Source organism: Typopeltis vanoorti, chromosome 1 (genome assembly GCF_054136105.1).
Source record: "Typopeltis vanoorti isolate ZY-2024b chromosome 1, IOZ_Tvanoo_1.0, whole genome shotgun sequence".
NCBI classification, from domain to species: domain Eukaryota; kingdom Metazoa; phylum Arthropoda; class Arachnida; order Uropygi; family Thelyphonidae; genus Typopeltis; species Typopeltis vanoorti.
Window position 1 is genome coordinate 184,410,852 of NC_143549.1, and position 26,199 is coordinate 184,437,050.

At 35.8% G+C, this 26,199-nt stretch overlaps 1 protein-coding gene across 1 annotated transcript in view; it reads right to left on the reverse strand.

The window, feature by feature from the left end:
* Window positions 1–2,574: 2,574 nt before the first annotated feature.
* The window catches only part of LOC150110698 (acyl-CoA-binding domain-containing protein 6-like), a 124,658-nt gene continuing 101,033 nt past the window's right edge, over window positions 2,575–26,199 (reverse strand). The window contains exons 7-8 of the mRNA XM_090395812.1: window positions 14,380–14,410; window positions 2,575–2,875 (exon numbers count right to left, since the gene is read on the reverse strand). Of these exons, the coding sequence (XP_090251938.1) occupies window positions 2,739–2,875; window positions 14,380–14,410 (168 nt within the window). The 3' untranslated portion in view covers window positions 2,575–2,738. The remainder of the gene's footprint in view (window positions 2,876–14,379; window positions 14,411–26,199) is intronic.

The following is a 26,199-nucleotide window of genomic DNA, read 5'->3' on the forward strand; positions in this document are numbered from 1 at the left end:
CAAAGTAAATTTTCAATGTGGTGATAATTAGGATGGAGTTTTGTATGCTTCCACCTGTGGGGAATAAATGTTTCCATGTTGATAAGAATTACTCCTGTGATTTGATCTGCATTTAGGTTTGGATTGGGTTTCTTGTAATGCAAAGAAAGAATCTAGTGCAAATCTCTTCATGGTGGAAGAGATTTGCACTAGATGGATAGCTAGTGAGGAAGAAATCCAGAGTGTTAGGGTAGTGATTAAGTTTGTCTGGTATTCTGGTGGGCATGTGAACAAGTTGTGTGAGATTGTTTGTGATTGCAAATATCTCAGCCTCTCGACCTACTTGATCTTTGCAGTTGGAAGCAGCCAGCCAGCTATTATGAACATTGAAGTTACTGAGAAAGATGACTTCATTGATAGGAAAGTTAGTTTGAAGAAAATAAACATTGAGGGAAAGGTAATGGAAGAGTTCAGAGTGGTTGTTGGCATTTAGGAGAGCAGTAGAGACAGCATATGAATTTGGTAAAATGAGGTAGAGTAATTTTTAGCCAAAGGAGGTCAAATTTGGTCAAGATTCCAGGTTAGATACTCTTTGGTAGTATATCAGAATTAACATATGCACAAACCCACTTCTGAAGCGAGTAGTTGAGAAAGCAGAGAAAAGTAGTGGTTGAGATTTGCATGTCTGTCAGGAAAAATAGGTGAGGTGTGGCTGTCTGGAGGTGGAAGTGAACATCACTGTGGTCAGAACTGAGACTGCATATATTTGTGAAATTGATCTAGAAGGTTCTGTGAAATTTGAAAATATATTCATTTATTAAACTCACTAATATTTCACTGGTTTTCTACTGCGTCATCAGACCATAATAATAACTGTGTGTCATTTTAAGACTTAATAGCCAAACTTCTCTAAATTAACTTTGTAGTTATCTGACCCATAGAGGGTATCATGAAAGGACATTCATTAGGTGTCAGTTACAATTTAAATTATTTAGTGCAGTGTGCCTGTCACAGTTATCATTGTTCTCTAATGATGCTGTGTAGAAAAACAGTGAATTTAATAAATGAATATATTTTTTCCTCTTGGCATTGTTTATACCATTAAACACTAATATGAATATTATGCAGATGTTTCAGACTGGCGGAAACATCTGCATAATATTCAGGTTAGCCCATAAAATGTCTTAAATTACATGAGTTTGGCCACTCATTCCAAACTACCATTTCACAGATGGGTTAAAATTATAGAGGTATAGTCGCACTTGATTATAATGCAAGCACCAGGGGACTGACAAAAGTTACTTGTTATAAACATTACTCGCTATATCACTGATGAGTTAAACATACATTCTGCTTCTTTTTTTTTTAATTTCTCAATAAAGAAGCATTAGATAGGAAAAAAAAAATATATATATATACTTACATATATAAATTACAATATACTTCTTAAACAATTTGTCGTACACTTTATTTTTCTGTAATTAAAAACAAACATAATTTCAATTAGTCTTTATTTATGAATCTTAAAACTGATATTTGCAGATTTCACTTTGATATTTTTCAAATTTCCCTTTAAAACACTTAATGCATTAAAAGTCTCATTATTAGCCTCAGTTCCTTCAAAAAAGCTGACTAATGTATCCATTGCACCTTGAGCTTGGAAGGTAGTCTGCACTGATTTTGATTAATTTTCACCACTTGTCATTATATATCGAGACAGCATCTATGATGTCACTCTCTGTAGAAAGACCACTAGTTAACAAGTTGTCATCGACCCATACAAATTCCTCAGTGTCATTATTAAAATCTAGAACGTTGATACTAACCATTCAGATAATGGTAAGTTACACACTTTATCATTTTTCGTACCACATTCTAACTCGCAAATATCAACTTTTTTGCAAACCAAGAAAGACTTTCTTTTTAGTAGATATGTTTCTGACAGAAGTATTCAGTTTTAACTGATTTTACAGTCATGGCAGCATTTGGGTAAAGAGAGGGAGGAGGTATAGAGGCTAGACACTGGAGAGGGCGTGGGGATGGTGACCAAGGACGAGTATGTTACAAACCGACCAGTGTAGTTGGTCATAAAGGCTAAATTGCTCCTTTCATTTATGTCTATTCCAAGAACTATCTGAGCAATTAAGAATGTTTGCATAGTTACCAAAATTTGTATGGTATATCCATGTAGTATGCTCATTATAATAGTGAGCAATTGTATGGAAATATCCATAAATTAAAATTATGCCATTTTGTGTGCCCATCACAACAAAGTTCAACTGTGTATCAAATAAAAAACACATGAGCATTAAATATGAATGATTTTGTAATCATTCTGTTCAGAGAACACAAACTTCTTAATTCTATATTATTATTACATTAACTCTCCTAGAGTCAAAGACTCATTTAGAGAGAGGTTTATATATATATATATTGTAATATTTAGTATGAAAATAAAAATACAGACATTTATCAAACAAACATCTCAGTAACTTTGCATTTCTTAAGAATAAGAGTTATTATATATAAAGGTGATTTATATAAAATGTCATCCAAAATGATACTAAATAATTTTAACACACAAAAATCTACAAAATCTTTAAAAATCTGTTTTTGCATCTTTATATACAAATACATGGTGAAGAAGTGAATTTTTACATGCTCATCAAGTACACCACCAGAGAAAAATTGCACACATCCTCATTTAATATTTTAAGGAGTCAATAACAGAAATGTTCAGTATTACTTTCTGCAGTACGTTAAACAGATAACAGATCAAAAATATTGGGACTGAGTGCTACATCCTTTGGCAGAAGACCTTCACTGTCTAGAATATTTGTGGCTGCACCACTGCGAAGTAATGTTTCTACAATATCTTCATAACCACAGGAGGAAGCTAAAAAAAAAATAAAAATTTCATTATTAACAACCTCAACATTATATAAAGCTAATATATATAATATACTACACATTACTAAATATTTTAATAATTATTAAAAATTATGAATATTGCAGAATTGAAATAATAGAAAAACCACAGGAAAATATTATAGTAGAATGTTTATTAGTCACAAGATCCCCAGGTTTCCCAATTGTAGGCAAGATGATGATGAACAATGATGCTCAGGATCTTGGTTATCATACACGCTCTGTACAAGAAACCGAACTTTTGATAGAAAATAAAACACAAGCCAATTATAATTATTCAAATAATTTATTTCAATCAATATACTTTCCCTCAGCTTCGATACAGCATTTCGCATGATCAATTAATTTGTTCAATGAGTTTTTATAACGATTTGCCGCTTGAACATTTTCAATGGTATCATAGCGCTTTCCTTTCATTGGCAAATGAAGTCGGGGGAAGAGAAAGAAGTCATAAAGTGCTAAATCAGGTGAATACGGAGAGTGATCCAACACACAAACTTGGTTTTTGCTAAAAAAAAAACTGTCTCACAATGTTCGAACGATCAGATGGTGCATTATCGTGCAAAAGTGACCAGCTGCCTGCATCACGATATTCATGCGGTATGCGACGAATTCTCGCTATCAATCACTTCAAAACTTTGACATAAATCTCACCACTGACCGTTTGGCCAGGTGGAACGAATTCTTTGTGGATAATGCCCTTGGAATCGTAGAAACAAATCAGCATTGTCTTTACTTTTGACTTCTCGAAGCGATTTTTTTTCGGATGCCCCTCTTCTGGTGGTCTCCACTCAGCACTCTGGAGCTTTGCTTCAGGCTCATACTCAAAACACCACATTTCGTCACCAGTAACAACTGTTTCAAGGAAGTTTGAGTCCTTACAAGTGGTTTTAATGAGGGCCTTGCAGTGTTCAATTCGATAGACTTTTTGGTCATCGGTCAACTTGTGGGGAACAAATCGCGAATTCAATTTACGAAGGCCCAAACTCTTGGTCAAAATGTTGTGCACAGTTGATTTTGGAATCCCCAATTCATCTTCAATCAATCTCATGGATGATTTCAGGTTTTTCTTTGATGAAATCACACACTTTTTGGATGTTAACTTCGCTCAGTGCAGTTTTTGGATAGCCCGGCTTTTCGTCGTCCTCAAGCATCTCACAACCACTTTGATATCGCTTAAACCACTCGTAAACTTGAGTACGGGATAAGCATTCATCACCATATGCTTTTTGAATCATTTGATGCGTTTCGGTAAAACTTTTACCAAGTTTAACACAAAAGTCAATCGCAGCTCTCTGTTTGAAACTAATTTTCTGACCATTCGTCAAAATACACTGTCACTATAACTCGGCTTCTAATGAAACTGTCATAAACAGTTGACATAACACTAATGAAGGTTGCCGCTTTCAACAACAAAAAGATACAACAGGTGGCACCACTAGTTTCTTCTATTTTCAAAAAGTTAGGTTTCTTTTTGGACAGAGGGCGTATTTTAACTGAAGAAGAAATTGTTGCATTAATCCAGGATTAAAAATGCACCAATTTTAACCAAGGTGATTCTGATGATGAAGAAGGAACAGGCTCCCATTCACACGGAGGTCTTTGCTGTGCTGGAAACTGTATGGCACAGTGTGAGCAACAGTTTGAATACAGTTCTACAGAGATACTACTCTTCATGTTGGAAGCTTAATGGAATATTATCAGCACTGAAAAAGGATTAAAACTAATTTTAATGCTTCCAATATTTTGTCTCAGTCACAGAGACATCTTCAGGGATTACAAAAAACTTTTTTGTAACACACACAAATACAATACAATGATAAGTAAAACCTCACCTAACATTCCAGTTCATTTCAGAGATGTTCAACAGGGCTTTGTTGAGGCCAGTCAATTGCAATGACATTCGTGTCCACAAACCACGCAGTTACAACAGCAGCCTCAAGACAGTGCATTTGTCTTCCTGAAAGAGAATGGTCAGTTCCCTCTCGGGTCGATGTTCACGGCACCACAAACAGACATCCGAAGCCAAACCAGAAAAAAACAAGTCCAAACCATCACATACCACCACCTCCAAATTTCATACTTGAGGTTACATGCTCTGATAAGAGACATTTATCAGGCATCTACTACATCCACACCTGCCCATCTGCTTGGTAGAGGGCGTAGCATGATACATCACTCCATAACACAAATTTCCAAGCTTCCACATAGCTGCACCTACCACACACCAAATGTGACCGTAGCATCCCTACGGTCACATTTGGTGTGTGGTAGATGCAGTTGACTGCTTGCACTTCCATCTTGGTATGGTATCACTGATTGTTGACCTGCAATAGTTCAATTTGTCAAGAATTTGCTGAGCAATTGGGCCTGCAACATGGCATCCTATCACAATGCCTCTTTCAAACAAAATCAGTTCCTTTCTCACAGTCATTTCACCTGGACACAGTTGCACTGACTTAGAGCATTATATCTGTCCAATTTATATGGGTTATAAAGACGCGACTCATTACATGGCACAATGTGCCTTGCCCATGGGTGGTGCCCATTGGCTTCTTTCCAAGCAGTGTATATGTCATGTCTTTTATATATATGGGCACACCACCAATTTCTGGCACTCATGGTCAACAGATTTGTCAGACCAACAAAGGTCACAAAATAATAATTCATCAGTACATCTCTGACCCACTAATTATATCGTTCCCATGTCTCTAAAGTACCATGGACTATCACACACTTAAATATTGATTATAAATTAAATACATTAGTATAAATGATGCAGTATACGTTTATTAATATCAATGCAAGAAGATATTCATTAAACAAGTATTAAATGTTGATTTAATGAAATACAAACATTAATACACGCAGAAATGATACAGTTTTATCAGTACAGTACAGTATAAATGAAAACAGGTTATAAATTACTGCACTTACAAAAAATGTTACAACAGTGCCCTTTCTTCCTCATCAATTTCCTGATATGTACCCTCAAGAGGGTATTCAGGATACAATGACAGCACTACATGATTAATAATCTCCTATCAAGAATTTTCCTCCACATTAGTCTATTAGTTATCTGCACTTCAATACTGTTGTTATCTAACATTTCGTTCTTCTAAGCACTTCTGAATGAATCAATCCACCTAGACCTTAGTTTTCCTCTGGATCTTTTTCCTGACATCTTGGCATCAAACACCTGTTTGGCTAACCTTTCTTCTTCAATGCTATTTAAGTGACCATATCACCTTAGATTAGCCCTGGTCATACATTCTTGAATGCAAACCATGTCAAGTTCTTTCCTAATGTTTTAATATGATTCTGCTACTGATGTCATCTGTTCAGGCCCCTAATTTTTGTTTGAGGCCTCTCATATCTGTAGTCTCATCTTTTCATGAAGTGCTTCATTTCTAATGATCAGATCCATAACTTAAAAGTGGTGTCTTGTATAGTGCTAGTTTAGTGTTTTAGCTAATTTCTCTTATTCCATATAAATTTATTCAAGTGGCTACTCACCGTACCAGCTTTGCTTATTCTGTTGTCCATAACTTGCCATCTTCACTAGAAACTGTGCCTACATAGCAGAAATATTTTCAGAATGCAAATGAAGTTTTTTTATGTTCCTGCCTATTTTCATAGCTGCCAAATGTGTTACAAACAGTGCTTTTTTTCTGGCGGTATGCAGTACCGGCCCCTTTTTTCTTAAGTTTTTAAAAATTTGTGATTTATTGACAGCAAAACGTATTATAAATATTCCGGTAGATGATACTGTGTTCACAAATTGAATTTTCAGTTTTGATTACTCATAAGTTGGTACCCTGCTTTCCTGTTTCATAGATTGGTACACAATCGGAAACAGGAAGTTGTGTTCACTTCTGATTGCTTCCAATATCAATTTATCAGCTCTATATTCACTCTACAACAGGCAGGTGTTCAAGTGAGTTTTGAATAAATCTAAGTTAAAGCAGTGCAATCATTGTTTAAAATGAGTAAAATAAATAGTTACTTTATGCCAATGAGTAAAAAAAAGGAAGACTGAAGAAGCAGAAATTGTTGAATCTACTTGTGATCCTGTAAAAAGCAGATTCTGATAATGATTGGCCCGAATGTTGGACACTTTTGCAGAAAAATGACTTCTGCGAGAGAAACAAGTGGCTGTGTGTCAAGAATAAAATGTTGAGCTGTAAAGTGTGTCGTGATGTCGGAAGTCTTGCCGTTGATAAACTTCTGCACTGATGTTCATCAGGATAGTAGGACCTCCTCTCACTCAGTTCAACCCTAGCAAATATGTGGATTCATGGCTGCTCCAAGGTTGTCATTCTGCAGTTGATACCAAAAGCAAGAAGCGATCTAGAGACGATGAGGGTATATATCGGAGGATATGTTAAAAGTGTGGAAGTTGCTGTAATAACATCTTCATGGTGAGTACGGAACCTTTTTTCCCAGAAAAAAGCACTGGTTACAACTCCTATTCAATTTAGTTAAAGAATCCTGGAGACTGGATGTGCTTAGAAGTACATCATCTGCATAAAACAAGGATCTAAGTTTGACATCTCCAATTCTGATATCAGGCCTGATGCCACTTTCTTTCATAATGTGATCCATATAGATGAATAAGAGTGGAGATAATGTGCATCCTTGTCTTACCCCTGATTTTACATCAAACCATCTTCCTGTATTTCTTTCAATTCTAACTGCTGACTTACAACTCAAATACAGACTATGCATTGCTCTGTATAATGTTCCATTCACTCACTATATAACTGTAGCATTTTGAAAAGCTTTTCCATATGTACTTTGTCATTTCCAAATTTTTAAAACTTAAGTACAGATCCTTATATTCCCACGATTTTTCAGTGAAAATCTGATCTTGACAACCTCTATTTGGCCTGAACCTAGCTTGTTCCCCTCCAATTTTCTCTTCCACAATTTATCTCTACCTCTTTTCATGTATGCATGCATAAATCTTACCTGGAAACTTAGTAGAGAGATTCCTTAGTAATTCTCACATCCAGCTTTATTCCTTATTTTATAGATGGGATCTATGAGAGCTCAATCATCTGAAGTAGAGGCACTTTGAAATATGCAGTGTAGCCACTGAAAAACTTCTTTTTTTATATCCCCATATTTCAGTATTTCTGGTCGAACATTATCTACTCCAGCTGCCTTTGCATTTTCAAGTTTTTGACAGCTTTTTTTATCTCAACTATTAATATGTACTTCTCTTTGTATTTCTGTTGAAAATTTTTTTTTTATTATGGTTTGGTCACTGCTTGTTTCATTTAACAGTCTTTCAAAGTAATTACTCCAGACATCTAGGATATCCTTATCTTCAGTTTTCATGTCACCTTTATCATCTTTGATTCCTTTTACCATACTCTTTCCTCCATTTCTAAGCTTTTTCAATAGCCTCCAGAAATGTTATGTCACCTTCTTGATATTTACTTTCTATATTCTTAGTGAAGTCTTCCCATGACTTTTGTTTAGCTACTTTCGCACACAGCTTAGCTCTCTGATATTTTTCTCTGTATTCTTTTAGAGCATCTGCTGACTTATTTGCTAGGAACTTTCAATATGCTTTTCTTCTTTTCCAGGACTGCTTCTTTAACTTCTTGTGTCCACCATGGCATTCTTATTCTTTCTATCCTTGCAGACAACTTCAACCACATGACTCCCTAGTTGAATCAATCAATGTTTTCTTCAGAGTTTGCCACAGCGACTCCAAGGTTTGGTTCTTGTTTTTGAGCTGTTTCATTCTTTCTTCAATAATGTTCATATAGTTAAGTCTACAGTTTACCTGTAAAAGATGCTCCACTTTAATTCTTTTTAAAACTTTTTTACATATTTCTTTTCAATGTGATATTCAGTTTTCTCCTACTTGAGTGATGGTCCCTTCCAAAGTGGCAAAATTTAGAATTTTACTGGGATTGTAAAGCTAATCAAGTCTGTGATTTCTGTCTGTTTCATAGCTAACTGATTCATCAAGGATCTTTGATGTTGCAAGGGAAACAGAACATCTTGAAGCAAAGATGTTTAATGTGCTTTGATCTATCCCTTCATAATTTTTCATACATCAAATGAAAATTCATTAGTTCTTGTTCCACCATGAAGGTGCATTGCTCTAGCCCTTTAATTCACCATCAACACAAGTTACTTTTCAATAGTAAGTTTTCATCTACATCTGTTTCATTTTCATGACCTTCACTATTTTTATCATGATTTAGAACAATCTCTATAATTTCATGCTCAGAATAGCAATGAATGACAGGTATTTTTTTGTCACTGTTCATCCACTCTGCCAGGTTTTCTTCATTAAACCTACTTGCCATACCCTTAAGAGCAAGTCTCTTAACACTTTTTGCAAACTCAAGCAACTCATTAACAACTTCTTTCTGCTTTGATACATTAAATCCTATAAAGCATTTGCCAACCGACATTTTCATCAAGAGAATTATCATGTCAAGACAGGCCACAACTTATGCCATCATTTCTTTAGTGTTGATGCTTGTACCTTCTCCCAGGCACTAGCAACAAACCAAGGTACTTTTTTCATGTTAAAAATTATTTAATAAATGTCTCTACAAGCTAGCCAAGCTAGCCAGCATTTTTGGCATTCTAACATTACATAAAAAGTGAGTGATGCTCTGTCTTCACAGATCACAGCATTTCTTGGTCTTGGATAAGGGATGTACACTTTAGTAGTAAATATACTGTATGAACATTTTTATTATAGAGATCAGCTCTAGAATGAGTTGAACATTTGTCCAAAATAAGAAGAAATTTTCAATCTTCCTTCAAATATGCAGTACTCTTGGGCTTCGAGGATGAAAACTTTTCAAACCATTCTAATATAAGCTCGGTGGTCATCCAGCATTTTTTAAATATTTTTTTAAAAAAATGTATGCCTTCCAGGGCCTTAGGACATTTACTTTTTCCTATCACTAGGTTTACATCTAGGTGTGCCTGCTGTGTCACTTAACCATCCTAGGACAGTAACTATCCCTAGATTGTCTAAATCCTGTGGGCTCTGCTGTTAAAGTCCTTCACAGTATGCACTGCCAACATAATGCAATGTCATCAATATTATACACTTCCTAAGGAACAAGGAGCTCGTCAGCTCCAAGTTCAGCAAATTCCAAATACTAAGCCCTTTCATGATGACTGTTTTTGCTGCATATAGCTGCATGTGTCTTTTACACATGCAGCTATATGGATAAAAATTTCAAGTCACTTATTAAAAATGTTTGAAGCTATCATTTATTATAATCATACTCATGTTCTAATGGATTCTTTATGGAATAACTTAGCCTATTCAATTAATATGCTATCTAACAAGTCTGCCTCATCACTACAATGTTCTCAAAATCATTTCTTCATGGTTAGGGCTCTTACCATATTTTTTAATAGTTTTTCTAACATCTTCTTGGAGAATCACCGTGCAAAGAATTTCAGCATTTTTCCTTTTGCTTCTTTATGTCATAAACAATTCACAAACCAATAGCTTATGCATCACACAGTTTCTGCATCAAAATACCAACATTGAGTTGTTTTGACACTTTTACTTTACTTGCATCCATGTAGAGAGCTTATGCTTGATACCACTACTACAATGAATTGGACCTTGCTTAGAAGCTATGTCTATGGATAAACATTATCATCATCATTACTGTTATTATTAAGAGAGAGACCTCCAGAGAGTCAGAAACTCATTGAGGGAGGCCATATCATTCACACCAGCTGTCATACCTGTTCTTGAATTCATTGACGTTAGTTGCACACACAATATCCAATGGCAATTCATTCCAATCACATACCACTCTATGAGAGAAAAAAATCTAGCCCTCACACCCTTTTTTAATAGCATTCATTCTCAACTTCCAAAGATGCCCTTGCATCCTTTCCCCACCCTCCATAAAATGAAAAATTCCATCTACTGAAATTCTGCATAACCCTTTCAAAAGTTTGTAAGTCTCAATCATATCACCCCCTCTTTCTCCTGTTCTGCAGCCTGTCTTCATAATCAGTATTGCACAAACCTGATATTTTTGACACTTTCCTTTGCACTGAATCAGAATTACCACACAAATCTGTAGAACAGACCTGCATACAATAGTCCAAGTGAAGTCTATCAAGGCCTTGTAAACAGGCAAAATGACTTCCTTATCTTTACATGTCAAGGTTCATTTCAGAATTGCAATTATTCTCTGAGTTGTATTTACAATCTTTGCTATATGACCCTTGAACTTCAACTTCATGTCTATTAAAACTCCAGCTTCTCTATTCTGATCAATTTCTTCTAGCATAATCCCATGTAGGTGGGATTATGCTAGACCTTACATTTATTAACACTGAACTGACATCCATTTTCACATGCCCACAATTACAGCCTATTCAAACCATTCTGCAAGTACTGCATATCAGCAGCACTCCTAATTACTCTACCTATCTTTGCATCATCAGCAAATAGTTGTATGTTGTATGTCAAATCCTTCCCAATGTTATTAATGTACAAATTGAATAAAATTTGACCAAGGACTGATCCTTGAGGCACACCACTGGGTTGGTCGATTGGTAGAGCCTCTGCTACTAATGGCTCGCAAAAAGTTAAGCAAGTTTGAGCGCGGTTAGTAGTTGGAAGGAGAACAATCGTTCGATGCTGTTGGCACTCTTCCTCGACGAGTCTTTAGACTCCCTGGAGGTGTCACATAATAATAATAATAATAAAAAATGGAAAAGTATTACGGTGTATCCATTCTCCTTGTCTCACTCAGGTAACATTATTATAGAATGTGAGAAAGTTACTAAAACATGACCTTCCCTTAGTAAACTTATACTATTCATTGCAAAGTAAAGTTTCTCTGTCGACCCATTTTTTCTAGATATAATCATTTATCATTACAAAATAAGGTCAACTTTTCTACAGAGATACTGATAGGTCAATAGGCATATCAGTCTTTGCACTACCCTACTGCAATTGGATAATCACACATTCCTTCCACACTTGTGGAATCTTCCCTGTTCTGAGATTCAAGTTATATAGCCTGGTCAAAGGAATAGTCAGTTCAACTGAACACTCTTTTAGCATCTGTGCTGATATTCCATCAGTTCCTATTGCAGAATTCGTATTCAATTTGTGTAACAGCTCTAGTACTTCTTCCTCATATAGTAAAGAGGCAGCAGTGAGTTCAATGTTGTATATACCAGGTTGTTAGTTTTTAGCAAAATGGCTACTCATTAGTTGAACAACCTCTTCTGCATCAGCCAACCATATACTATCTGCATTCGGTAGAGTTATTCTTTCATATTCATTCTTTATTTTACCACGATAGAATTCTTTTGGGTTGTTTAACTTGCAGTGCCAGTTTCTTTTCATATTCAGACTTAACTTTCCATACAACACTTGTGAGTCTACTGGCCTGCTGCTTATAATTATTATAAATGACATTATCCTTATGCATACGATATTCCTTTCACATCATCTTTTTCATATGAATCTCTTGCTTAATTGGATTACACATTTCACTCCTATTCTATGTATTCTTCACTCTAGAAACACATTCTGATATCGCATCATTTAAGTAAATTTTAAACACTAACCACACACACTGTCCATATTCTTCCCATCCAACAACTCATCCCATGGTGCAGAACCTAGCATACTCCTCAGATGGTCATAATTTCCTGCTTTGTAGTTCAGCATGTAATCTTTTCTGAATGGAACATTCATAAACTTAGTCACTTCCCAAGTGAGTACCACATGATCACTGTCACCAATCAGATGCAAAATAGCTGCATTTTTAACTGAAATCTCCTCTGACACTACAATCAGATCTAACACTCTTTAACCATGAATTCCTTCTGTCACAAGCTGCTTGAGGAAGTTGTCTTGCAACAGCTCAATAAATTCAGTTTCATTCTTCTCTTGGGATAATTAAAGTCTCCCATTATGATTACTCTTTTTGCACCCATCATCTTAATTTGGTGATGCATTTCTTCATCACTAGCAACCGATCCACCAGGTCTGTAACAACATCCCACTATGTATTTGATATTGTTAGACTCCACATCACACCAGACTGCTTCAAACTCGCTGCCACATGAAAAATTATTACTAGTATTTCAGTCATAGGTCTCAACTCTAACTGGATTCAAGTCATCTGATATCATTAGCAGCACACCACCTTCTCTTCTCTCCAAAAATACTATATCCTTTGCACTTGATACCATTTAGCATGTCTGCTTCTGATAGCCAGGTCTCACTAATGTCTACAATATGAGGTCCCAATACATTAACCAAGGCAACAATATAAATAATGCAATGTAATGTGATGTAAATAATTAAGCAAGCATGCACCACATCTATGGTGGTCTAATGACCTGGTCAGGTGTTTGCAGAAATTTTAAGTGCACTCTCGTAATTTTATCTGGACTAAAGGAGGTGCTGGACTATGTTGCACAAAAATTGGTGGTATACCTATATGTGTTTTTTTTCTTAACAATTTGCTCACACATGTGGGATTAATATTAAATACACACATACTTGTTCCTTAACCAATACATACGTAACTAGCTCTCTTATGTTCAAAGAGAGCCAATTAACTATTAACTGGGAGACTTGTTTATAGACAACATTCTGATTCATTCATCCTCCATAATTATAATTTTTCTTTCCTTCCTTTAATGTGCTTTTCCCTCCTCCTAATATACAGAGCTTGACCAATTATGCGTCCTACTCACTATGAAAAAAAAAAAAACATACTTGCCCAAGACCCTGACATTTTTTTTAATGATAATATCACAATAAGTCAATAAGTTTTCCATCAAGTAACTAGAAGTGCTTTATCATTTGGAGAAAACTTCCTTTCCGTGAAAGCCATTCCAAGAAGTCAATAAACAATAAAAACAAAGCAACATTGATTTTGTAGAATATATAATTGTTATTATGTTAATATTAATTTATTACATTACCATGGGCAAGTGGGTGAGAATATTTGTCAAGCCCTGCTTATATATGCACTCACATAATTAAAAATCATCCATAACAGTTGCTTGCCTTATACTCATTAATATGCCAATAATTTTCATAATTATTATCATTCTGTACATCAAGTCTGTAACTGTATGCCTTCACCTCTATGCAATCTGGACCGTCTGGCCTCCATGCCAAGTAACCTGAAACCCACTGTCTTTTGATTCAACATGGTGCAGACTCAATTCTTGTATGAGCATTATCAATTAAATCTCACCAATGACATACTCTTGTAGTCTTCTGCCTACAAAAGAAGCAACCAATCTCCCTGTTAATTTGTCTTCATGCTATTTAGACCACACATTTGCATCACTTGGCTTCAGATTCTCAGGTTTTAACTCTTCACATTTCCCTGATTCTTCACATTCAATTTCTCATACATCAATAGTCTCTCAAGATTTATTTACAAATAAATTTTAATACTTATATATAAATCTACTTACCATAATGTAAAGCTGTTTGGCCATCTTTATCCTTATTGGAAGATAAAGGAGAGAAAAACTCAATTATTAAGTGAATCAAAGAACTTATATAGAACATTTAACTTGAGATAAACTATTAAGATTAATATATATTTTTTAATGTATTCAACCCAAAAAAGGTTACAGTCTATAGCAGGGATTCTCAACCTATGGTACGTGAGCCACTGCCTTACTGATACATCTAATATCTTGAATTAAATATAGTGGTATGCCACTGGAAAATGTGGAGCATGGTCTATAGTATATTAGTACTGTGGACAGGATTTAATAATCTGGAAACTATGCTCTCTAAAGAGATCAAACATGGAACCTTTTCAAGCCACTATACTGCTTAAAATATTTCATAACTAAAAAGTTATTAATATATATATACAAGAACCAAATATTCCCAGAACATTAGTTTTTTTTTCCTTATTGATGAAATAAGCATCAAAGTAGATAACTGCATAGTCTAATAGGTACAGGAGAGAGAGCCAAGGGGAGTGAAAAGCATGAAGGAGGAAAGAATTTTTTTTTTTTTTAATCTAAACTAATTTTGTTATTTTCAAACATACTTATATTAACAGTAATTTTTGTGTTTTATTTATACAGGCCCATTAATGGTGTTTAGGATAATTATTTTTAGGATCTTGGGCTGGTTTGTGAGTGAAGTAAAAAATCAAGTTTTAGTGAGAAAATACCTATATATAAGACATGTTTCTTATATCCCACACAAGATCTAAACTGGTCTTTCCAACTAAAGGGCATGGCCAGTGTTCTAATGCACTACAGAGGCAAGTGGAATGCCTTGCAAAATTACCTGTATACAGTTTAATAATTTAAATGGACATGCTAATGAAGGATTTTTGTTTTTATTTTTTTCATAAACAATGCAAAGTCCTTTCTTATTTTATAAGTGCAATCTAAAAAATATCTTCAGTTGTTTAAAAGAAAAATGTAACTATTCTAAGTGATTTAAATCCTCTCATTCCCAAAGGGAAACATCTTACCAAAGTCAAGCTTTCATAATAAAAGTATGCAAATAGTGTGCATTTATATGATTAAGCAAACTGCAAATGCCATTCATTATGTAATTGCAGTAAAAAATTTCACCAGCTTCAAATTACAGTTTCCTTTTACATGCATTTTTCTTATAAATCAGATTCATTTTCAAATGAAACTTCAGGTTTCATTTGAAAATAAATCTGACCACAAACATTTTATATGTTTGTGGGCAGATGGTTAAGATGATTAGGTGTTTCACAAACATCTAACCATCTTAAAATTTGTCAGACACACACAATATGTTGTAAAGATTGATAAAACCTATATTTTTAAACCAAGCTAATGTAAATGAATGCTTGCACAAAGAACATGAGCCACTTTCGCTGAGAAGTTCTCTCAATATTCTTGAGGATAGTGCTCATCAGGTATGTTTTTCTGATCACCATATGCTTCAGCTACAAAGTGGTCCTTTTCTTTTGAAAACTTAAGCTTTGTAATATTTTTTAATGAAAATTATTTCCTGGATCTGTCAATTATCAAGTAGCACTATGAAACTGATTTGCTATTCAGTTAATGGAGGATATGGTTAATTGAATATATGGTTAGATCATACTGTTCCAGGGTTCAGTTGGCATTCTTACCGATATAAGGGCTGCTTAACTGAGGTTTTCGTCATTTTGGATATTTGAGGATTCAATAATTGAGACATCACTTATTTCAAAATATACTGGTTTTTTTAAGATGAAAAGCCAAACAGCTATTTTTTTCTGGCGAGGTTGATATAAGTTAAGGGGATAAAAATCCTTTATTGTTTTTCAGCCAGTAAGCGAAACTAAGATCGAAAACTACGACCTGTAACGTTTCATGCCGACGAACTGTCAGCGTATCCAAGCGTAAGTGACCACTTGGTAGTGCCACACCACGCCAACTCGTTGCAAAGGTGGAGCAAGCTCCCTCACTGTTCTTGATGTTTTCTCATAATGTAAAACACACAGCTCTTAAGAGATGTAGTACTGTTTTCCATTACTGGCTGAAAAACAATAAGGGATTTTTATCCCCTTAACTTATACTGGTTTTTTTTTTGGCTAAGAGAAGAAATGAGTATCTGTTCACACACTCACCAGCATATTTCACTAAGTAGATGATCGATTAACACATGCACTTCCAGTAGCACTATCACGTTTCACCCAGGAGTCAGATAAAAGGTTACTTTTTTTTTTTTTTTGAAAGCCTGTAGGTTGTAGTTTCTTGGAAATGCTGCTCAAGAGAGCTTGTTCCATAAGACAGTAGTGGAAGGGGTGTACAAATAGGATGCATACTAGTATAGTAAGCATGAAGTTGAACTGCAAATTGAGAATGACTGAATGTTGCCATGTTTTAAAAGATTCAAGTATGGAATACAGACAATTTCAGAGGTGCAATAGCAATGGAAGAGGAACACAGCAAGAACTGTTTAACTATAGAATCAAGGAAGCTGAGTAAGAGAGAAGTCATTAATAAATCATTAATCAGTTGATTTGATGAATTGGAATAAGCAATGATAATAGATTCAACAATGAAAATAAATGAACTGCACATACATGATAAAGTGTGATATGGTGTAAATACATTAAAGTTCTAATAAAGTAGCTTTAACAAGAGATCGTTAAATTAAAAAATAATAATAACTTATGAAGAACTACTTCACAACTAAAGGGGTCATTTTATCCAAATTTAAATTGGGACAATAACAACGTTTCACAACTTTCTTTATATAAGCATTTTAAGAGATAATTACTTTTATGGAGAACCTATTTTCTTCCAAAGGATTCAATGTCTGGTAAAGATAGCGCTTTGGCTAAACAGGAAGATGGGCATCCGTTCATCATGATGAATATTTAGACTCATCAAGTTCTATGAGCCAGAACAATCAGGACTTGCAGAACATACTATCCCCACATCAAATCCTTTGGAAGAAAATTAAGGTTCTCCATAAAAGTAATTATCTATTAGAATGTTTATATAAAGAAAGTTGTAAAATCTTGCTACACTGTTCAAATTTAAATAGAAGTGATGAATCCCTTATATAGGAAGTTGTAGTTTTTCACAAGTTCAGGAATTTTTTTTTATTTATTTAATTTTCTCTTGTTAAAGTTATTTTATTAGAACCTTACTGTATTTAGATCATGTCAATTTACATCATGTACATGCAACCCACTATTTTTCATTGTTAAATCTACCAGTTTATGTTCTAGTTTAATCTAAAAGTCATATCAAAGATGCTCTTCATACTGGGGCAAAAATTCTATGCTAATAAAAATGATGCAAGTAAAAGCCTGTCATGTTAAATTATTATTCATGAATCAGTCCAATTACTTTCTCTATATCTCTGTTTGAAAGAGAGTCCAAATTCTTCTGGAAGCATTTCTGGAACATTTGGGTGGTGGTGGGGATACTGTATAACAGAATGAATTTGTACAGATAAGCAATTCTCTGAATGAGTAATGGTAGCTACTAAAGTAGAAGTCCAGCTTTTTTTTTTTTTTTTGGATGTAAGGGTATCTATAAATATGATTTGTATATGCTAGGAAAGCTCTTGATACTATTTTCATTTATTTCAAGAAGAAAAATATCTAACTGGCAACCAGAATGGTATTAAAAGTAAAATTAGACAGTTTGTATGTGTGTTAAATGAAGGACCGAGTTTTGTTTGAATCAAATTCAACTAAGCCATCTTTATCCTTTTAGAAAATTATATAGTGATTAGCATTTAAGAATTAGTGGCTAAAGATTCTTGAGAGAAATCCTCTCTCTCAAGAATCTCTTATGGGTTGAAGCATGAAAATCAGAATGCCAAGAAAAACGCATTCTACTTTCAGTATCACTGGAATGAAAAGTCTAAATTTTTCCTATCACTTTTGATGGAATTCAAAATGTCATCATCACAAATCTATGAATGTAAACTAAATTATTTTTGCAGTCAGTAAAAGAATATGGCTGATGTATAGTAGAAAAATAGTGACTGAAAGAAACAGTGTTATGTCCCTATTCTATCTTACGATTTTGTGTTTGTCTCACAAATTACCTTCGTCTATGTTCTTCTAACTTCTACTTTCAAGACATCACCAAAATTTCTACTAATATCTGAGATATTGTTCCCCGTAGTATCCCTAGTATTTGTATTTTAACTGCGCCCTTTGGGATATTTAGTTTAGGATATTTTATACATAAACAGAGAAAAGGAACTCAAATATCTGAAAGTGTAACTATTGCAGTCGTGACACTATTTCTTGTTACTCAACATTAATTCCTTAAACTTCCCATTTCTTAACATTAATTCCCCGCGTGATTAGGCTCGAATGTTTCTAAGCGGTGCATTGGATTAGTGATATCAGACAACTTTTTTTTTTTCATTAAACAAAAGGTTTATTATTTCTCTAAACATGGTACATATCAAAATACTCAACTAAATTACTTACACACTAAAATTAGCTTAATACAAGTAGTTGGGCTATGATTAGACAAAAGTTACTACGATCATGCCGTCACAAAATTTCATACAAAGACATGAATTCACTTAACATGGACAAATTAGATTACCACACACTATTAGATTATTCAACTTCAAGTACACTAACAAGATCATTAACTACTCTAGCACATACTTATGACAATTCCGATTCTCTACACATCACACTAGGCATTCAAATTCCTTAGGCTACTTGATTACTCAATTCACACTAATCAAACTCAACATTAACAAAACCATTTACTTCATTAACACACAACTATGTCATTAACTTTCCTTTTACAATATAGTAGGCACTCAAGATTCTTAGGACAATTAATTATTCACAAATTATCAACTCTAGCTAACTTACTTTTAACACTCTCTATCAAATTCTAAAGTCCTATTATAATTTCTCCCTAATCACTTTAACAGTTCCGTATTATGACAATGGTACCTATCACAAACAACTTCTAGTTAACATAAGACAAATTTCACAATACCTTTCTTTAGCTTCACGTACGGGCCTTTACCTTCTACTGAACGAACTTGCTTGCATATCTTCTTGCAATTCAGGGCTATATAAACATCTGCGCGGTCGGCTGTACTATCCGAAACAAGGACATCGACATCTTCACAGTTTCCTATGACTCCATGGTATATTTCGCTTTCTACATAGGAATACGGGAATAGCTTTCCCGCTCACCTTCGATTCCTTGTTGTGGCATGAGGATATAAGCCATATCTCTCCACTCAGGAACACCGTGAAATCCACTAGAAAACCAAACTAAAACCACCGTGACTATCCAAACGTTTCTTCTCCTCTGGCAAAAAGGCAGAAAGGCCTAAAGCCTCCTTGACTATCTAAACGTCTTCTCCTAAACCCAAAAGTGCCTACTCTTCCTACAAAAAGCAAAGCCACGGGGGGGTTACCAACCCTTTTATAGCTGCTCTCCTAACGGCGCCCTTTCTTACTTCTTTTTCCCGCCTCCTACTTGTTTTCTGTCTGTCTACCAATTGGGTAGCATTTTGCAGCCATACGTCATTTTGATCGGCAACTCGTAACGAAGTTTCTATCCGGGTATAGGCCCTAAGCTATATTCCGTTATTTCTCTTGTTAGCCTCTATCTTAACCCCCTTTTAAACCTTTTCTCAGAATTCTACTTAATGCTTAATCTGTAGCCTCTTACATAGCGTATTTCATGACTCATTCTTTTATACTTATGTACTTAACTCTTTCATTCTTAATCGCATTACTATATTAATTCTTAGTTAGCTACTTATTTAACACAAATTCCTTGTTTAGTCATAATACATCTTAATACATTCTTTTCTTTTGTTATCTTAACTAAACAATAGACCTTTACATTTCACTCAATTTATACCGGATGCAAGAATATTTCATTAATTAAATTATTCCTTTTATGCAGGGGTTTTTATTTATGTTATTTATTTTTTTATGTTACACCATGATAACTGAGGATATTATATTCTCAAGATATCAGGTGTAACAACAGAGCCTTGAGGTGCTTCCACATTAGTGGAGAAATCTGAGTATAGAAAAGCTGTTAACTCTGACACCCAGTGAAAAATGAGCACAGGAGCATGATCATAGGAATAGCTTTCTCAGGAGCAAAACTCATTTTACGAAACTTTCAGTGGTTCCACAAACATCTGGCTTTGAAATAATGTTGAATCTAATATCCACTTTGCCTATGTAATTTTACATCGCCAAAATGAAGCTGTATGGCTTTTTTTTTTAGTAAATTCGCAGGAGCCTTTGTGCAAACAAGAGCAAAAGTCCTGATTTGCCAAAACACTCCCGAATATTTATCTAGAGCAGAGTGATGGAACAAAAATGGTCTCTTTTGGGATGTAACAGACTTTCCTAGTAGTAGTAATGATTGATCACCACTAGGAAGTCTGTTACTAGTTATTACCAAATGTATACAGTGGTGCACTCAGGATTTAATCTTGTGTGTGTGTGGGGGGGGGGGTGCAAGAACTCAAGATTTAATCTTGGGGAGGGCCAAGTTGGGTAGACGATTTGAGAATACACACTACATACACATTGCATACAACCTATGACTGAGCATCTGCAGTGATCACCAATACATGATGCCCGTGATCAACTCTGGCCCGGCCAAATGAAGTAGCGCTTGGTCCAACCGAGCACTACCTCGTTCACTTTTCATTCACAGCAGCCATGATTCCTGAGAGCTATAGGGTATTATTATTATTGTTCCAGGCAACTCCAAGGAGTCGACAGACTCATCGAGGGAGGCCCTAACATCATGTCAAGAACAACTATTTGACATTGACACAGTATCTATCATACCTTGCCTTGAACTCATTCACGGTCGTAGCACCTACAACAGACTCTGGAAGCTTATTCCACTCATTCACCACTCTCCAAGTAAAAAACCTAGCTCTAACTCCCTTGTCAACCACGCTCTTGCACAGCTTCCATGCATAGCCCCTAGTCCTCCCACCACCAGTCATATTTTCAAAAATATCTTCTGGATCAATCTTATAGCAACTCTTCAGTAATTTGAATGTCTCAATCATATCGCCCCTCCTTCGCTTATCGTCCAATCTCTGCAACCTACAAATCTTCTTCAACCTATTCTCATAAGGTTCATTCCACAGACCTTCTATCATCTTGGTCACTCGTCTCTGGATCCTCTCCACTTCCTCCCCATCACGAAGAAACCCTGGTGCCCATAACTGGGCACAGTAGTCCAGATGGGGATCTTATCAAGGCTCGATACAGAGGAACAACTTGTTTGTCTCTGCATGTTAAAGTATTTTTCAGAAGCCAAGTGATTTGATGAGCTGATTTAGTCACTTTTGCAATGTGCCCCTTAAACTTCAATTCCCTATCCACCAACACTCCGAAATCCCTGGCCTCATCAATCTCCTGGAGTACGGTTCCACCAATGTGATATACTGCTGCTATTCTTTTCATCCCAAAGTGCATAATCTTGAATTTTAAACACATTAAATTGATCCATTTTTCCTAGCCCAGTCCTCCAAACTATCCAAATCATCCTGTAAAATTTTGACATCCTGTGCACTCACAATTGCTCTACCCAACTTTGCATCATCAGCAAACAAGTGAACACTTCCTCTCAAAACCTTTCCTATATCATTGATGAACAAATTGAAAAGCAGTGGTCCAAGAACAGAGCCCTGCGGCACACACACCACTAGTCACAAGCTGTCTTTTAGACTCCACTCCTGCATAAACCACTCTCTGGTATCTCTCCTTCAACCACCCTCCTATCCATCTCACCAACCCTATATCTATCCCCATCTGCTCCAGTTTACTGATTAGGGTTCCATGTGGTATCCTGTCAAAGGCCTTGGCAAGGTCCAGTAGTATCACTGTAAACCCATTACCCCTATCCAGTTCAGCCGTCACTGTGTTATAAAACGTGAGCAAGTTACTGAGGCATGATCTACCCTTCACAAAATCATGTTGTCCCCCATACAATATCCCATTTTCATCTATCCAATCCTGTATTCTTTTCTTGACTAATTTCTCTAAGACCTTGACAATGATTCCTGATATGCTAATCGGTCGGTAATTTACAACAGCAGTCTTGGAACCACCTTTATGCAGTGGAACTATTTTCCCCTCTTTCCACCCCCTCGGGACTAACTCAGACCCGAGACTCAAATTAAACAAACTGGTCAAGGGTACTGACAATTCTTTAGTTGCTTCTCGTACGACACAAGCTGGTATACCATCCAATCCCACGGATGTATTGACATTGAGGTTGTGCAATAGACTACTCACCTCCACTTCATTCACCACAATTCCCGTATAATCTACTGGTTTATTCGTTTCTGCAATGTCACCACCACCTGGATGATATATACTTGCAAAGTGCTCACTCAGTAACTCAACTATATCAACTGATTCAGTTACCTCCCTACCATCAGCATTCTTTAAAATCATTCTGCCATGTACATTTTTCCTTTTACTTGCTACATATCTAAAAAACTGTTTAGGATTCTCTTTAGCCTGCATGGCTAATGTTCTTTCGTAATCCTTTTTTGCTTTTCTTACCACACTCATTACCCTTCTGGCCTGCGCTTTATACCATTCATGTGCCTGCCGGTCACCTTTCTTAAATTCCCTCCATAGTTGTTTCTTTTTTTGCAGCTCAAGCTTAATGGTGTTATTCATCCATTTAACCCCTACTTGATTTATTATTCGGACTCTAGGTATACAGTCAGCCATTGCTTCATGCAAACACTTCTTAACTGCCTCCCATGCACTATCAACTTCTAGCCCTTGCAGTTGTACATGCCATGGCACTGAACCAATCAAACTCCTAAGCTTGTCATACTTTCCAGCCCGATAATTCCACATGTACTCTGTCTTAATTGAAAATTCCACACCTTTAGCCACCTCCCAAGTCAAGACCCTATGATCACCCTCACCAATTGGTGGCAATGTGGTCATATTTGTTACAGCCAAATCCTCAGATGTAATTACTAGGTCAAGCACTCTCTGACCCCTAGTATTTTCCATTACATGCTGTCACAGATAGTTATCCCTTAATAACCGCATAAAATCCAATTCCTTCCTCCCGTGTGTCCTCTTCTGTGTCCGTATTTCCACCTTATGTGACCGCTAATTCATAAGTAGTATAGAAATAGAAGATATGACACAACATAAATAAAAATGAATTTTAATCGGGAAAAGATTTTTGGAAAATTTTCTAGTATTTTTTTACTGTTTCTTTTGATGGGTAACCAACTTGAGGGAAATAATATTACTCAAAAGTTTCCACAGAAATTGCAGTGTACAGTCCTTCTAGATAAAGACTCAGAACCAGATAAATGGAAAAATCAGAATTGCTATCTTGAATAGTTACAGTAAAACATACAAAGAAGAATTAGATGCAAAACTAAAGGAGGCAAAAATTCATTTCGGAATAACAACTGAAGCAAAAAAGAAATTAAGAGGAACAAAATAATCAGAACGTTATATACATAAATATTGTGAAGCTGGGAGAAAAGAGAGAATCAGAGAAGCATTAATGATATAGATAAAGAAAGATTACAAAGAAATTATACAAAGTCATAACTATTAGAGTGAAAGATTATTAGAAACAAAAATAAGAGCTAATAAGTGATCACAAGATTTATCAGATAAAATTATTATTATTGTACGGAGTGTCCCACTGAGGCAGGTGGAGAAGTTTAAATACCTTGGGTCCATATTCACAAGTGATGGAAAGTGGGACGTAGAGCTAGATTCTCGGATTGGCTCAGCAAGCGCAATATTGCAGGAGCTTGGCCGTTCGGTAGTACTGAAGCGGGAGTTAAGTCAGAAGGCAAAGCTGGCTGTCTTCAATACAGTCTATGTCCCCATCCTCACCTATGGTGATGAGAGTTGGGTAATAACAAAGAATGCGGACACAAATCCAAGCAGCTGAAATAAGGTTCCTTGGAGGGGTTGCGGGGCTGACAAGACTCGACAGTCAGAAGCTCTGCAATTCGGGAAACCCTCAATACTCAACCGTCGCTTCTCAGTGTTCAGAGATCACAGTTACGTTGGTACGGGCACCTGGTCAGAATGCCACAAGAAAGCCCCCCCCCCCCCCCAGCAGGCCCTCTTTGCCAAGCCGGAGGGTGGGAGGCCACGTGGAAGGCCAAGGACTTGCTGGATAGATTATATCCAAAACCTTGGGTGGACACGTTTAGGAGTCCCACCAGAACACCTGAGCTTGGTGGCAGAGGATCGTAACCATTGGAAGTTCCTCTTGCAGCTGCTGCCCCCACAACCCAATTAGGAAAGGTGGGCCTTGAAGATGTATGTATGTATTATTGTACAGACACTTCCATGGAGTCCAAAGACTCACTGCACCAACTATCCACACAATCTATCATACCTCTGCTTGAACACACTAACAGACAAAGCAATAACAACTGACTGTGGCAACCCATTTCACTCATTCACAACTCTCCAAGTGAAAATCTAGTCCTCGTACCCCCTACTAACCATACTTTTACTCAACTTCCAGGGATGACCTCTTGTTCTTCCCCCTCTAGCCAAGTGAGTGCTTAAACATTTCCCCCTGCATCAATCCTATAAAACCTTTTTAATATTTTTTAAATATTTCTATCATATCTCCTCTTTTATGCCTATCAACCAACTTCTACAGTCCACACACCCTTAATCTATCCTCACAGGGAACATTCCACAGACCACTTACCACCTTGGTTGCTCACTTCTGTTTCTTCTCCAGCACTTCCTCATTACCAAGAAACCTAGGAGACCACACCTGAGCATAGTAATCCAGATGTGGACATATCAGGGCCTTATAAAGAGGAATAATAACTTCCTCACCTCTACTTATAGTGTATTCTTCAATAACTAAGTAACCTTATGAGCAACCTATCCTCTAAGCCGACTTTCTGTCTACCACCACACCTAAAACCCCCTAGCTTCACCTATTTCCTGGAGTACAGGAAATATAATCCATTTCTAGCAATGTGGTACATGGTTTGTAATCTATTCATTCCAAAATGCATAACTTTACATTTTCCACATTAAACTGATACCTATTATCTTTTGCCCATACTGACAGCTTATTTAAATCATCCTTCACTGTTACTCTACCTAATTTTTCATCATCAGCAAACAACTGAATATTTTCTTTCAAGTTATTTCCTATATAATTTATTTATGTATAAATTAAACAGTAGTGGTGCTAGCACTGAACCTTGCAGTGCACCACTTAGTTATCAGTTTCTGCCTGGTTTCTGCTTCTCTGTATATTGCTTTCTAATATCTGTCCAGCAGCCACCCTCTTATCCACATAACCAGTGTCATATCCACCTAAATGCACCCAAATGATTTTATATTAATATAGAAGGTGATTTAAATGCAAGACTAGGTAATGTATCAACACCATCTGTGATGAAAAATTGTGACAAAAATTGTCTTAATAAAAATGGGGGAAAAAAAATTAACAGAATTCACATCTTGCAATAAGTTAATAATGAATAGTTTTTTAGACATAAAGATGCAAATAAATTTGCCTTGGCAACTGGAGATCAAAAATTAATAACTGACTACTTTAGCAGTTACAATATTGATTCAGATCATCATTTAGCAATTAGAAATATAATAATACCACCAAAGTGAGTAAAGAAAATAAAATCAATTTATGATGAATTGTATAAAATAAATCTATTATTAAAAGAAACAACAGAAAAAAGAGAGAGCAGAAGAATGGAAAAATCTGACATTAATTATACATAAAGCAGCAGAAAAGGTGTATGAAAAA